Source organism: Sciurus vulgaris, assembly GCF_902686455.1.
Source record: "Sciurus vulgaris genome assembly, chromosome: 14".
NCBI classification, from domain to species: domain Eukaryota; kingdom Metazoa; phylum Chordata; class Mammalia; order Rodentia; family Sciuridae; genus Sciurus; species Sciurus vulgaris.
Genome location: NC_136475.1, coordinates 87,938,093 through 87,955,335, shown reverse-complemented (window position 1 = coordinate 87,955,335; position 17,243 = coordinate 87,938,093). Strand labels below are relative to the sequence as shown.

The window sequence follows — 17,243 nt, the reverse complement described above, 5'->3', positions numbered from 1 at the left end:
ACATGACAAATTCTCCACTTTTCACAAACATTAATTGTATTATGACTGTTGGTAATTGCTGGGAAGCCCTGCTCACACAGTGACCTGCCAGATCCCTCACAACCTGCCTTCAAGCCCCATGCCACTCTTCTGTGGAACCGTCACCCAAGAGCCCTGCATGGTTTTTTTAAAAAATAACTTCATATTATAGTAAGTCACTCATCCCTCCTCCCAACAGTTTTGTGGGGGAGATAGCACAGGTATTAGTCGCTCACTTTACAGATGAGGAAATGGGCTCAACTGTCCTGGTAACAGGGCCAGCAAGTGACAGAACCAAAACAGATTGAGAGTCAGACCAGGATGTCCTGAAACTAGAGAACTCAGTCAGTCTTAAATTACTGAAGCTGTTCTTCCAGGTGGGAGGTTGGTGTTATTGTCTTATGGATTCGTGAAGTTTTTTATTTATTTTTTAAATGTCAAACTCAAGACATCCACCTAATCCGACTCCAGCCACAAGGCCTCACTGAGGTTCCTGGCACACAATCAGCCACGATTCCTCCTCAGAGACTTGAGGAACATTCTTCCTCCAGACAGTGCAACAGTTCAAACCCCGTTTCCGTCAAACACCGCCTCTGCAGCAAAGGCCGTGCTAGACTGCCTTGCTACGAAGCAGGCCCTGAGACCATCTTCTCACCCTGCTTCAGTGCCGTCTCAGCACTTGCAACTACGTGACATGTATTTAAGCTGTGCTTTCTGCATAAGCATGTTAGTGCCTTGAAAGCAGGAACCATTTTTTGTTCAGTGCTTTATCTCTATTACTTAAAACAATGCCTGCTATCAGGTAGATATAACAGGTATTGATTGAATGAATGAACAAATGAATGGACATAATTACAAAGCAACTTGTCATTTGTAACATAATTTCACACAAATGATATTAAATACACACAGACTTGCCATAAATTTTTTGTTATTGGAGATATAAGGAAAATTTAAAAAGAAAATGTTGCCAAGAGGAAAATTACTTTAGAAAAGGCTAAAAATGGCAGATTTACTGCTATGACCTCTGTACATCTGTAGAAATGATTACATGATTTCACTAGAGTCCCTCTCTTTGGACATCATTCAGCACATTCAGTATATTCATTCTATTCATTCAATACATTCCATATGGCACATTTTATTTGGGTTTCATTCAATACATTCAGGAATGAACTGAAGCAGGGGTGGTAAGTTTGAATTCCTACTCAACTATTCACGAGGTGGTGACTACATATATCTTAGCCTTTATTCTCAAAGATAACATGGCAGGGCAAGGGGAGAGCCTTTTCACACGACCACAGGAAAACCTAACCGAGATCAAGCATGGAACACATCAAGCATTGTGCTGGGTGCTTGATAATCATCCTTTCCTGCACTTCCCACAGGTGGCTTCCCAATATTTGCTCTGACTTCTTGCCTCCACATTGAAATCTTACCTAAAGTTGTTTGTTATCTGGGTCCTACAGCATGAGACGGATGGCTGATCTCCCGGCTTAAAGCAAAGAAGAGGTGTCTGACTTAAAAGTTTCTGGACAACTTCCCTCCCACACCAGCCTCATTCAGAATATGAAGTGAGCTCCACTGTGTTTAAGTGCACATGAACAAGGCTGGGGAAAGAGCATTCTCTCTGTGCTTTGTTAATGGTCATTTGGATCAAGAACCTGGAATTGATTTTGAAGGACATCCATTGAGAATGGGAGTCTTTGACAACTATGAAGACTTTATCCTCCTGATGAGCTAATAAAATGGTCTGCCATAGGTTAAGAGACTCGCAGATTAGTGTAAAGACCTTAATTACTACAGCGATCGGAGTAGCTAGTCTGTCAACATTTTCTTATGCCTGTTTTCCAAGTCTTACAAGTGATGCAGAGATAGGGACACAGACACAGAGTGGGCTCTGTTTCTGAAGAAGCTCACACTGAGGAAAATGACTTACACTGGACAGTAAGCATGGCAACCCTGTGCCTCCAGGGAGTTACCATCTTTACCTTCCAAGGCTTTCTGCTATACAAATGTTCTTAAAAAGTCAGTCGAGGACACGGTCAGTTCCTCTGGCTCGTCAGACTTGCAAAAGTGTGAGAGATTCATGGAAAACTGTCTGCCAATAGTTTTTTGATGTTTGTAATCATCCTATTGAGAATGAGTCCAAGACTATCTTAATACAGTTATATGCTTTTCTGTAGAAGAGCATTAAATGAAGATTCCTTAACATAGTTTTCTATGTGATGAAAGTATTGATATATTTTCCTTTGAATAGCAACATTTACTCTAAAATTTATTTGAGAAAATGATGAAACACTAAGTGTAAGTAGTTTATTTGACTTCTATTGACCTATTAAGTTCCCAAGTAAGGGATTCTAAGAGCTACTTTCATATATATTATTATTCTTTTATCATGTATTAGCCCTTTAATATGCCTTCTTTATTAATTCTAATCATTTTTAGTATTTACCTTAGACTTTCTAGAAATTAGAATGATATGCAAGTGAACAAGGGCAATTCTGCTTTTATGAAAAGTTATCAGTCCTATTTGTTTTTCATTGCACTGGCTAAAAATAATGAACACATTGGGTACTCTTGTATTTTCTAATTTTAGTGAACATGACCCCAAATGTTAACTATTTTAGCTATGATTGAATCCTAGTGGTCAGTAGAGAAGATGGAGCATAGCAAATGATCAATATACATTTTTTGCATAAAAAGTGCAATAAAAATAATGATGCCATCTTACTTCCTAGAAGATAGCTGTGGCCCAATACATTTGCAAATTGTATCTAGTACTGTTGCTCATTAAGAGTCAGAAAAACAACTTAGGTTGAAGAAATCACTATGTCATAAAACTGACAAGTTATCTAAGAAAAAGAAACAGGGAAGGAAGAACCACCCTGAGACCACAAAAGTTAAATCAAATGGTTCTCAGAAACTCACAGAATTTGTGAGAGCACATGATCAGTATGCACATCATGGGAAATCAATTCCCAAAAAAATTGAAAACAAGGCACTTGGTTCTTCTTGGATATAGACCTAGGAAAGAATAACAGCTTCCCTTTACTAGGATATAATACATTCCATATAAAATATGTGTTCCAAGCATCTAAGTATAGTTCATATTTTTATGAATATGAGCACTGCAGAGAACACGAGTCTCCAAACAGCTACAGTGTGAAATGACTGTGGAACATGCTTTAACGTGGAGGGAAAACTAACTTTAGGTGGCTGTCAAATGCTCCAGCATAGCTCACCAGAGAGACTGTAAAACCAATGATGAAAGATCAATTTGATTAAACATGCAGCTTTCAAAAAATGATGAAGTCAAAGTACTATAAAAATGTTTACTTTGGAGATATTCCTGAACTTTTTGAGGCTTAGGGGATAAAGATAACACATACTTAAATGATAATTGTGAATAAGTAGTCAGATAATGGGAATAAAATAACTAGTGCAAAGAGATTGGTGAACAGGAAGGTAATATGCTTCTAATACCCTGTCCCTGCCCTGGTGAGTATCAGACAAAATCCTGGAGGTGAAAATGTCCAATATTTTACAGGCACCTGTGGACTGAGTGACTACTCTATACTGATACTAAACTGAACATTAGGAAATCTTAAAGGGCAAAATTCATGTGACTTAAACATAAGACTCTCCTTTTTCCTTTTGTCTCTCAAAGTGCTATTTCTCTTCTCATTGAATTAGGTGACTTTTGCCCTTGGTGTAAGTCAATTTGTCAAGTAGCTGCGGTCCCCTTATCAGACACAGACTTGCTGTCCTTGAAAGAGTGAACAAAGTCACCTATTCTCAGCACAAGACAGTTTTACCTTAAATTTCACTGTAGCGGCTAGAAGTGAACACAAATGTCTTAAATTGAGGCAACTCCCCTGTAATCTGCATCTTCTTACAGGAATTGACAGTGGCCTTTTAACCTTCAGATATTTACAAATGTGAAATAGGTATTAATGCACACAGAAGTACTTTATAAATGAAAAATAAGTACAAACTTGCAAAAGACTATTATTGGCAGTAGCAATATTAATCACCATACTCTTACCTTCTATAAGAGTTGGTGAGCTATTAGCTGGTGTTTGTGAGATTACATGGTGATACTTGATTCTATGTGATCTTTTCATGAACAGAATGGAGACTGAGATTTCTTTGTATACAGGTCTTCAAAATATAAATAAAATATCCCTGCTTCAACAGACTAAAGAAGTCTAAAAAAGTGACAGACTTCACTTCTACAACACAGGACCCATCTGTTAAAGCTACTTCTTTGGTAAGGTTTCAGGTGCGCAATATAGTCTGCTGTCTTCATGGGATCTAAGTAAAATATCTGGGGAAGAAAATTTTGATACCAAACCCATCATAAGCTATTGACTAGCAACTTTCCTTATCAATCTCAGCAGCACTTAATCCAGTGCCTAACACAGGAAGTACTCAATAAATACTATTATCACTGTTAGTTATTACCATTAATTACAGTATGTATTATTACTATTACGCAGAAAAACACAAGTAGAACATAAGTTACGTTTTTATCATTTCTGAATTATTTGTGGATTTTATTTAGAAGAAAATATAAAATTATGAAAATGTCACTGAAGTTTAAACATTAAAAGTAAAGTGCAATTTTTTTCTGAGAGATTTCCTATTTTTACAGAACTGAAAAAAAGACATAGGTCTTGAGAGTTTCATAAATACTTGACTGTGCATTGCTTATAATAAAGGCAAACAGTGTCCAGACAGCCTGAAGTTTCTAACAGCCTTCCCAGACCACGCTGAGGTGAGGATGTCTGCCAGGGTTGAAGGATGTCCTGACAGAAAATAAAGAGACTGAATTCTTCCTGCTTTGGTTCTAGTCCTGGTGGGTGAGCAGGTGCTGTCAATCTCTGCTTTTCAAATCCTATGGCACAACAGGAAATTGAGGGTATCTGTGGACCACTTGAGAATAAATGGTTCACCACCACCATATGAAGACTCCCCAGAACACTGCTAATATAGCCTGAGCCCAGGGAAGCCCAACGAGGAACTGCAACCGAGATTCCCGGGGGTTTCCACATCTCTGTGTACACATGAACACCTACGAGCACGCAGGAGAGGCCAACAGTTGCAATTCTGAGCTGGTTTTTATAGCACCTCACTTATTTTATTACAACTGTAAACACAGAAATTACACACAATAAAATATGCTATAATCACTCCCCATAAATGCTGTTATAACTTCAACACATAATACATATTTTCATGTAGCTAAATATGTTTTATGAAGCACTTTGAAATGAAACATATGATAGGAGAAAATATTGTGTGTTAAAATAAGAGGAAAGATTTTTTCCTTACAAATTTTTTCTCCAGAACAAGTAAATACACCAGTGTTTACTTTAAAGAACTGCTATTAAAGTTAATTTGTTAAGACCAAGCTTTGTTTCATTTTTTAAAATTTTTTTATTTGTCCTAATTAGTTGTACATGACAGTAAAATGCATTTATACATTTTGATAGATCATACATAAATGAAATATGATCTCTCATTTTTCTGATTATACATATTGTAGGATCACATAGGTCATGCGGTCATATAGTTGTTGAAGGGTTACTAGAAAAATTCACAGAGCTAGAAATATTTTTAATGTAGCACATCATTCAGACTCACATGTAAAGGTTGGCCCTGCTACTTAATACTCTGTGACAACATAAAAAGATCTCTGTGAGCTTCAATGCTTTCATAGTTAAAAATAAAGCAATTACTTTGGGAGTAACGCAGTATAACATAATGTGTAACACAATATAATATAGTAGTACAACATAAATGCAGATTTCTAACAGGAATCTACCTTTAGTATCTCAGAGTTAACATTGAGCCACTATGGTCGCTATTAGTGTTATTAGTTCATTAATTCTGCCACATTAGTTTTTGAGATAGTGAACACAATTCTGAGCACACGTAACCTGTTTCCCATGTGATGGAGTGATCAGAGTAGCTATGTCAGAGGGTTATAATGTTTAAACACGATATACATACAAACTCTAATGTTCAGGCCACAGAAGGCCCTAAAAAACTGTTGGGGAAACAACAGTACAGGTAGCACCTTCTTAGCTTAAGTGAAAACAGATCTTCATTATAGCTTTCACAATTTTTATTTGGACTCTGATTTTCATTACAGTTAGAAATTACCTGAAGAGACTTCTGGGTAGCAGGAAAAAATGTTAGCCAAGGAGTGATGTGCCTATCTATACATTCTCCATAGACAAAAGAGCACAAAAATCAAACTACACAAAACCCCATATGTTCAGCATAATTACAGGCTAAAATGCCCAATCTTTGGAATACTGTAAGCAAAATACAGATAGTAAAAATACACTAAATCCCAGAGAATAATTTCTTACATTCCAGGCTCATATTTCACATATTTAAAAAAAAAAGAGTAATTGAAATTAACAAGAGCCAATCAAGGGAAAACCATGCAAGTGAAAACAAATAAACCTAACTGCAAGTGAAAATATATTCACACTGGAGTGTGTGTGTGTGTGTGTGTGAGAGAGAGAGAGAGAGAGAGAACATGTGCGTGAGTGAGCACACTCAATAAAAAACAGTATATCCTAGTTAATAATGTTGGTTGGGAATTCCAAAATTACTTTATCTGTACTCCAGGATTAACAAATGTATAAATAAATTATGGACAATAAAACCAAAGTCTCCGACAGTGAGAGGAATTACAAATAGGCAAAGGGGAAAAGCTAGAATGAGCTCTGGTACTGAACTGGAATTGGAGGTGTTGATATGAACTTGGCTTTCCATGTGTATACAGATAGACACAGAACCAGATGCAGATGCAGGTATATTTGTGCAGATACACAGATTTGTTATTTTCCATTCTGTCCCCCTGGAGGACCGAGAAACTGTAATATCACACTATCATTGAGCACATCTAGCTCCAGGTCTTGGCTTTTAAACACCATTCTTTAATAAAGGTCCCAAAGCTTTTTGAAATCAAGGATTGAACCCAGGACTGGGCATAGAAAGCACAAGAGGATTCTCAAACATCCTGTGGTTGCCAGAAAGTAAAGAAGTGCTCCAAAAGCGACGGACACTTGTCAAAAGGAGAAAATTTAAAGGAATCGCCAATGGTCAAATTCAGGAAAATTTGAGCAAAAAATAAATGATGGTAACAGGTTAGAATCACAGAACAAAATGAGAATCCTTGAGCTCATTCTGACATAAATAAGTAACTGAATAAACAGATATGAGGGGGCACAGATGATAGGAAAACCTTACCATTTGGTAAATACTATGGTAATAATTATCTCAGGCAATCATCAATTCATGGTATAATTTATAGATCAAAATATGAAGAGAACTGGAATATTTACATAATCTCAAAGTATCTCCCATTACTTATTAATTATAAAAGGGAAAATGATAATTTTACAAAGAAGAAGTACGGTTGGCACCACATCAGTCAGGTGATTAGAATAAACATTATCAGTAATGAAACAGTTCAACACCATATATCTGCTGATATAATACACTGAGAAGGTGTATCACTTCTGTGGTATTCTCACTCAAAATGTGAAACTTGAATACATGCCATATCAAATTGAAGGACATTTTACAAAATAACTTCCCAGTATTTTAAAAATATCAAGGTCAAAAAAGACCACACAGATAAGACCAAGGAATTGTTCCAGATTAAAGGCAACTAAGGAAACATGACAATTAATGCAATATATGACCTGGTTGAATGTGGAACAGAAAAAGAAATTAGTGGAACAACTGACAATATGTGAATTATGTGTAAATTAAATAGTAGTACTGTATCAATGTTAATTATGGCTGAGAAAATATGGTGTATCTGAGTGAAAAGCATACAGAATTCACTGAACAATTTACGCAACTTTTTGGAAAACCTAAAATTATTTAAAAATGACAAATTTAAAAGTAATACAATTATCCCCAGCTACTCCATATCCCCTACCACTGCCAGCATTCACACACTGGTTTTTCCTGTGCTTTTCCCTTTCCCTTCAGTTTTTCTCCCTAGTCCTTAGGAGGGCAGAAGAGGTGATGTTGTCATGCAGCACTGTAACCAAGACCAAGACTATGGAGGCTGCCAGTCTCAAAGCAAAAGGCAGCGGGACACAGTCACCCACTGCAAAGCCCAGAGAGGTGAACCACACCTAGGAGGGAGCAGGGGAGCCAGGGCAGTGTGAGTTCACAGCTGGTCCAGGAGCACTTGCTAACTCAAGGCTCCTTCCTAGGAAGTGGTCACTGTTAGCTATGATACACCAAAGATACGAAGAAAGTCTGCTTATATGAAGGAGAAAAAAGAGCCTTCCTACTTCTCTACCCACGACCCCTCCAGAGCATGTTGTGCAGAGTTAAAACAAGCCAGCAGCTTCCCTGAATTCAGTGTCTTTCTTCACAAAACTGGGATCTCCTGTATTTTCTACCAAGTTAAGTAACACCACGTTCTCCCTAGTTATTTAGACAAAATTCAGAGCAACATCAAACTTCATCTCATCCCCCCACTTCTAAACAGCCACCAAAGCCACTGATAACAACTCCTCAAACTCTCTTCTACCCTCTTCTAGCTTCGCAGTTAGTGTCAAGTTCAGGCAACTTCACCACCACTACCTTAGTCCTCCAGCTGTATCCCTCCAGGCCATGACTCACGCAGAGGTCAGCGGGCTTCTCCCAGAACACAAATCTGCTCATGTCACCTCTCCAGTACCATGCTTCCATGTTGCCTTAGGGTCATCAAAGTGAAACCTGAGCATGACACGAGAGGCTCCCAGCAATCTGTGTGCTCCTTTCTGCTTTCACCTCAGGGTGGCCCCGTATGTCAGCTGTGCTGAACTTGGTTCATGCAACTTCTCCTCATTGGTCTTTCCTTACTATATCCAAACAGAAAGGCTTGGCACCCACCTCTGGATCCTATACTAGGCAGACCTGGACTATCCAGGCACCTAAACTCTTTAAGATATTAACTTCTTTGCTAATAGACCTACATTCTCTAGTAGTGCGGACACCCACACCAATGAAGTCCCTTTAGGAAGCTCTATGTAATCCAATGCAACACAGACTCTAGTGCTGAATATATCTGCGCCTAGCAAATGGGAAGAAGTACAGCACAGGACCAAGAACACAGGCTTTGGGACTGGATAGAACTGAGCTGGAGCTCCAGTCTGCCATTCACAGGCTGTGTGACCTTAAATCAATCACATGACTTGTCTCAAACAGAGAAGATGGTAACTATTCTGTAGGTCAGTTTTAAAAATTAATATGCACACAGAACACATTCCACAGTCCCCTCTTCTGCTCCCAGTGATGCCAGTGGCAAGAGGGCACATCTTCAAAGAACTCTATTCATAAAGACTCTTGATGTTGCCAAGTATTTACAGGACCGCTGAATATGGATGCTCTCTCAACTTCAATTGTCTTGCAAAGAAAGGAACATGGAGCTCTGCTTGAAGCTTGACAAACGTGCTTGTGCCTTGTTTGCACGTGACATGAGAAGCAACTGGCTAGTCAGAATCACCATCAGCAAAGTATGGCAAACTATTCTAACACAGTATTTCCAGATGTACCAGGTTTCTCTGTAAGAATGCTTTCCCATTATTCCAAGAAAATTGCTTTGCTTTCATACAAGGGAGTGTGGTCTAATTTTTCATCATTAATAGTAAGAATACTGCACTTACAGTCAGGACTCCTGGCCTTGCCATTTTAAAGGTGACCTTGGACAAGTTTTTAAAGATTTAATATTCATTTATTCAATAAATATTTATTGAATGTCTGTGAGATCCCTGTTCTCACAGAATTTATATTCTGGTGGAAGAAGAAAGACATCATATCACAAATAGAAGGATAGATAGGAAAAAGTTAGACAGTAGTAAGTGATTTATACAGGAAGAGTGATAAAATAGATTGTGACTAAGTGGTTAACTTAGGCTGTGTAGTCATTGTAGAAAAGGTGATATTTAAGCTAGAATCTGAGGAAATGACTTCTGCTTTCTGGACAGTCATCTTCTTTTCTATAAAGTATGACTACCTACCTGGGAAACTTTTGGACCTCTCTTCTAGTTCCAGGGCTGTGTGAGTTCATGGTTGTTAGAGACACAGTACCCATGTGTGCACTCATATCTTATATTCAGTTAAGTAAACCATGCCTATGATTCTTAGCTATGAAGATATTTAAGGCGACAGTGAATTATTTTTAAGGTACTAAACAGAGCTTTGCATACTGAACTTTTGCTATATTCTTTGAGCCTCATCTGAGAGAAGTGCTTATTTTGTTAATGTTTTGGCAAATAAAGTCAAACTAGTTTCTCACCAGAAGGGTTAATATATCCTTGTATGTTTCAAAGCAGGCAACATATTTGACTTTGTAATAAGGTTAGACGTTGTTTGAAATGAATTCTTTCTGGTGATCACTTACAACCACAAGTTCAGATATACTGAAATTTTAAAAGGTAAAACTCAAAACCACATGTTCCCTTCTACATAAAAATGGGGGGAAAAGTTTGAGGTGCTGAGGTATGGAAGTTTTTAAGAAACATCGTTATTTTGACCCATATTTTTCATGCACCAGTTAACTAGAAAATTACAAAAGCTGAAAAACTCAGATAAACTGTACCAAGGGATTAACACAATGCATCCATTGCCCCCCCCCCCGCCCCAATTCCCAGCACATCCTCCTCTTCCTCCCCTACCCCACGCTGGGCACATTTCTGAAATAGAAACTAAAGCCTCTCTCAAACTACTGAAAAATGAGGGCCTCTGAATTTTTAATTCTGTTCACTAATCATTAGAAAACTAGAAATTGAGAAGCAGTGAGGGAGCAGGCACCACTGACTGTGTTTAATTTTGCAGGAACTGGCTGGTTTCCCAGCAACATGGTGATTTGTGGGGCCACTACTTTGGGCACCTTGAGGATAATTAAATATTAAGCCCCTTTTTGATGTATGCAAAGTCTGTTTAAGAGGATTACCAGTCACAGTGAAGGTAGCAGTCCACATTTTTTTTTGGTAATTGAACATTGCAACATCATTATCTATGCTTATCTTTAGTCTGTAAGAACCTGTCTCTATCCTTAAAATAACTGAAAGCATGTCGAAGAATGAAGAAGGTGATAGGGAAAAAGTGGAGAAAATGAGAGTTCATGTAGTCAACATTTTGTGATCCCCTAGTATTTGGGATACAGAGATGAAAAGGACAGTTGATGTGTGTGGAAAAAATGGCAATGAGGTGAGCAGTTCAAGGTTCCATTTTACACACTAAGTAGCCAATGCACAGGGTGCAAGAATATTCCCAGGATAATACGACTAGTGGCAGAGGGAGGTGGGGAGATGCACACAAACCTGTCTGCTACCATCTGATCCTTCTACTGCTTCACTGAAAGGTAACATGATTTGTGAAAAACAGTAATTGAAGACATGATGTGAACTATCAGGCATAGTTCTGCTACATTCCAGAAGTTATTGGTGTTTCTATTCTGAAACTACAACATTTTTGCATTCATTTTCCAAGAAACAAGAAGTATGTCAATTATAGGAAAAAATGCCCATGTCAAATCCACTTGTCCTCCAAAGTAGATTTGAAATCATCAGTACCAGGCAGACATAGGATAATTAATTACACTTACTTTCTACAAGAGGAGGGAGAAACATGCAGTGACATTTTTTGGAGAAGACTCTGGATGAATAGCATAATGAAACCAGAATGGCAGCTTTCTCATTCTGGTTACCAAATGGTTTTGAAACCCAGACCATTAGCTGCCAAGAGCAGGAAATTGCTCTTATATAAGAGGAAAGCACTAAAGAGAAAGGAAAAGGGTGCAAGAAACACGAGATGGCTTTTACTAGTCATCCCGAGACTTCTGCAAGAGAGGCTGTTCAGAAGGCCTAAAGGTCTGGTGCTCCACAGAGTGAAATGCAGTTACAAAGGGGCTTCACAAATGAGGGAAAATAGTTTGTATTCAAAGCAAGAAAGTCAAATTGGCTTAGGAAAGTGTGTGAAAAAGGACTTTTGTTAACAGAGGATTGGCTGCCTTAAGTCCTATTTGGGGGAAAAGTTAAACAAAAAAGGAATTAAACTCTCAGAAAAATTTATAAATCATTGAAATCATACAAAAGTTCCAACTTGTTGTTTGAGTAACTGGAACATTGAGAAAAGGGCAAAAAAAAAAAAAAAAAAAAAAAAGAAATACTGGCAATGCAGTAAAGAGTTTGGGTCCAAATATGAAAGTATTATGTTCTAACGTTTCAACATGATGGATAGGATGGATATATCCCCCTTTCCCAGCTTCCACTCTGCTCTGTAATATTTTTAGCATATAGATCTGCCATCATATGAAGTGAGACTCCAACCAGAGAAACCAGACTCATCACCTTGACAGGCTCCAGAAATCAAGGAAGATTAAACTGAACAAAGTAAGAACTTGAAAAATGGAGGTTGATCACAGGAAAGAACATAACTGCACTCAAGTTATTTGCTTCAGGGTAAGGGTCAGAACTGGAAGTTCTGTGCGGCAAAAATAGTATGGTGTGATTTCAGGTCTGCCTCAGGGATGCTGTGTGCACCTACATGCCTGCTGAAAACCAGCGCACTGCTCATCCTACCGAGCCGCACGCTTGGAATCCATTCTACAGTCTCGGCATTTGAGCTCCAATACTGCGAGCAGTCTTCTGAGGTAACTGAAGGCAAGGCGCAGAGCTCGGAGATGTCGGCAAGGTCATGGTGCTTCAGAGTGTTATTCAGATACCTGTGACTTTTCCATTACAGTCCATTTCAGCAATTTGGCAAGACTACAGAATCTGATAAAGTCCCCTTCTTATCTCAATTTCTCTGAGAAGTAAATATTATTATTTACCTAGTTATTTCACAAAAGTTGATAATAATTTAGATATTTGGATATCTACAGATGGTCTTAATACTTGAGTCATTTTTTTAAAAATTGAGGCTGGTGGTACAGCTCAGTGGTGGAACATATGCTTAGCACATATAACAATCTGAATTCAATCACCAGTAGCAAAACAAACAAACAAAAAACCCAGGAAAGGAAGTCACTGCTCTTTAGATGTAGTAATAAGGATATAAATATAAACAATACTTTAGAATTAGGAAGTAAATTGAGTTGGAGTCAGACTTCCAGGAACTCTTTTGCAGATGAGGTTATCTGGGAAGTCTTGATTTCCACCTTTCACTGACCTGGTAGCCTGCTCTGCATGCAAAAATACTTGATGGAGTTGCTAACTTCTGGATCTTACGTCTTTGGGATGCATACTTGTTTGATTTAGGAATTAGCATTACCGTTTACTCAATGAACAAGATTTTAAGCTCTGTGATGTATGTGCACAGAATATTTTCAGGGATTCAAAAGCTAAGCATGTCCCTCCAAGGTTTCAGAGTTTTCATGGCAGTGGGAACAAACGTTTTTAAAAATTACTATAAATAATTAAAGTTCAACTATGTAGAATTCAAGGTTCAATTAATATGCAATTGTGAGGGAAGGTTTTCCTAGTTTCTTCACATCATCCTTCAGGGTTGTGAGTCTTTCTCTCTGGAACTTTCCCTGACCATCATGTGTCTGTTACATTTATATTCAGCAAGGTACAAAAGAGAAGAGAGGGCAGAGCACAAAAGAAATGAATTAGCTGAACTACATCCTACATTTCCACATAGTTCTGCTTTTCTTCTGGGAAAGGGTCAATTAGTCAATAGTAAGAACAGTCCTGCCAGGCACATGCCTACAATACCAGCAGCTTGGGAGGCTGAGGCAAGAGGATCTCAAGTTCAAAGCCAGCCTCCAGGAACAGTGAGGAGCTAAGCAACTCCATGAAACCCTGTCTCTAAATAAAATATAATATAGGGCTGGAGATGTGATTCAGTGGTTGAATGCCCCTGAGTTCAATCCCTGGTAACCCCTGCCCCACCCACCACCGCCAAAAAAAAAAAAAAAAAAAAAAAAAAAAAAAACAGTCTTATCTCCTATGAAGAGAAAAATGGTAAGAATGTGTTTGGTAAGGACGTGATCTAGTATGCACATGCATGTTCAAATCCATAGAAAAATAAAAATATACTTTATAGTACATACTCAATTACTAAGCAGTTGGAGTGATTACTGATCATTACCAAGCTGATTATTCCCTTGAGAGTAGTTTAAGGTAGTCAAGACTGACCTCTGGTGACTGTGAACGGGGGAAAGCAGTCAGATGCTCCTTTACCTGTCTCTGGGGCCAAGCAGCTTTGAGAATGGCCTCCGTTCTGAAGAGCATGAGGAGTTTGCCGTCCTCATCCGTCAGGTGGAATGACTGCCCCAGGACCTGCAGCACATGGACGCGGGGCCGCACAGGCTGGGCATCGTCGGCACAGAAAGGTCGCAGCCATTCCAGCAGATCTTCAGGTGACACCAGCTTCTCCCTGCAGGGCACAGTTGGGGGATGAAAAGAACTTCTTAGGTCCTTCCCTTCTAGTAAGTGAATGTGGTCACTGGCCTGAAGACTTCTTTGCTGGGTTATTTTATTTTTTTTCTTCTTGAGAGAAAAAATGTAGGCTTTTAAATAGCTTACAGCAAACCATATTAGGCATTTAAAAGCTAATGTAAAATGAATGTCATTTTAAAACAGTATCCTATTAAAATGAGTTGCACTAAGTGACTAAAAAATAGCCATTAACCAATAAGTCCTTAGCTAGTTTATTTCTTATTCAGAATTTAAAATACAGGAAGGCTTATTTCTATTAGTCATACCTATGGTTCCAGGTACCCTTCTAGCAATTTTATATATTCTATTACTAGTTGACAATAACTATGCAAAGTGAGGATCATAAATTACATTTTAAAGATGAGAAAACAGGCTTCAGGGAAGTGATATGATCAGCCCACGAACATCTGGAGGAGACAATGCAGTGCCACCTCAAAGCCCATGCTCTTGGTACCACTTTTCATTGTGATTAGAATTTCAGCATGTGATTAGAATATCAAATTTTATACTAACCTGACTGAAAATAAAATATGAACACTTAGCTCTTATGGGACTGTAGAGTCTAAAAGATTTAGAGAAAGGAACATTTTGTTCAACTTTCTATTCAGTATTAGAACGGCTTCCTTTGTATCCCAAATGAACCATTTCAGAAACACAACTTATTTGATGACGATGTCGATGAATTACTATCGATACTGTTGAGATTATCCAGATAGAAGATTCCCTCTCACAAGGCCCTGGGGATCCGTGTTACAGCAATAAATTATACAGGTTTTGTTGTAACTAGATCTGTACAAAGATCTCAGCAATAAATCACCTAAACTGAGTCCCAGACTAACCTATCTTTAACCAAACAAGAATATAAGGTTTTGGTAAAAGTTCTGAGAATAAAATTCTACAATGCCACTGAGTATGTCTCTTAGTAGTTTCTTTATAATACAGTCACCAAATGTTACTTTTTGGAAATTTAAATTAAAAAGCAGAATCCATTATTTGTATTAGAAATAAATTACAAAACACTGCAGACAATTCACTTAAATAGTTCTAAATTTATGAATTCATTTCTTAGTTTTACCACTTAGTATCCTTCACAATATTTATTAGAAATGGGAAAAAATGTAGAATGAACAAATAATTCATGGGTACCTGCTATTTATAAGGTGACCAGACAGTATGGCGCAATGGAAAGACCATTTTTAAAAAAAAATCTGATGAACCTAACTGTGACTCCTGGCTCTGTCCTTTCTGAACAAATCTAGACAAAGAATCATGAAAGTTATCATTTCCATCTTATAGTTAAGACATGTCTCCTGAAATCTATGAAACCAAGATAATGTATACCAAGCACCTAGCACAGAATGCAGCATAGAGGAAGCACTTAATAAGCAGCAAACCATCATGGTCAGGATTATCACAATAATCACCATCAGAACCATCAAAGTACTAGTTTATGATTGATGATATAGAGATTTAAAAAATTACATGGTCTCTGCCTTCTAAGAATTAATGATACAACAGAACAGAAAGACTTTAGAAGTAACTATTATAACAAATTTAAACAATTGTTCAGAGGACATCTGAACAGGATATAAAGGATAAGGAGGGTGTACAAAAATGGAAAAGTAGGAAAATAGTTCAGAAGAAAATTAAAGTCCAAGGAGTAGGTGGTACACTAGAGCTGTGGTAGATGTTACTCACCTAGGTAACCAGGAAAGTGAACACCAAAGTGACCAAGAGGCTGAAGAGGCAGCTCAGCTGCATCTCTGCAAGTGCAGGCTCAGGAGCAGTGGGGCCCAGATTTAGCTCCCACGTCTACTACTTCCTGATAGGATTACTTTGGTTAAGAAGTGAGTTAATTACGAGCCTCAATTTCCTTATTTGTCAACAGAGATGGGTAACAATACCTTCCTAATGAGGTTATTTAGGATTAAACTGAAACATAAAATAGTAAATACAAAGTTAAAGAATATAACTAAGCACTTTGATTACTGGCAGCCATTATTATTGAGGTTCTCTGGTCTTCCTTGGTATGGAAAGGGAATGAGAGTATTTCCGAGCAGTGAAACATCAAAGTGGTGTTGAAAATTAGGGCAGATTCACCCTTTTTGGTGGAGGACTGCAACTACCTAAGTGTAATTCGGGGGGAAAGAGTTTAAAGCCCCTTTGTGGCCATCAATCCAAGCTAGATCTACAAAGCTTGAAGCTGATATTTTGACCTTCTGCCCAAGTGCCAAGAAGGTGGGAGAGAGCAGGATAAACTAGACTGGGGGAAGCTGTAGTCATAAAGACCAAATGCAAGCTATAACAATACCCCAAAACTGAATACAGTGAGCAAGAATAAAAACAGTAGAAACTTCTGATGGCTTGAGAGATGCTGTGACTCACAGCTCTTCGTCACAACTGTCTTTCTCCTGTATCCTATCAGCTCTGATTTGTAGACGAGGAAGCGATCATACAGGGGTTTAATGCCTTGTCCAAGGTCACAACGTAAGTAATGAAGCCAATATTTGAAATTGGACTATCTGACTGTTTTATCAAGTACTACACAGTGCTGCTGAACCAAACCGGGGCATATTCCAGAACAATGTGGCAGGAGAGTAAAATTATTCAGATACTGATGAGATACAGAAAGATTATTGCTATAATATTTACTGAGTTACTCAAGCTAGACTCTTTTTACATTAGAGCTTACAGTGTAATTAATAACATTTGATATTTTGGAGACACATGTTCTAATTTTGGGTAAAT

General features: G+C 38.1%; 1 protein-coding gene across 1 annotated transcript in view; it reads right to left on the bottom strand.

Annotated features, from left to right (window-relative positions):
• Positions 1-17,243, bottom strand: part of NBAS (NBAS subunit of NRZ tethering complex) — a 343,098-nt gene that overhangs the window by 22,555 nt on the left and 303,300 nt on the right. Inside the window, exon 48 of the mRNA XM_079111365.1 lies at positions 14,238-14,433. Within this exon, the coding sequence (XP_078967491.1) occupies positions 14,238-14,433 (196 nt within the window). The remainder of the gene's footprint in view (positions 1-14,237; positions 14,434-17,243) is intronic.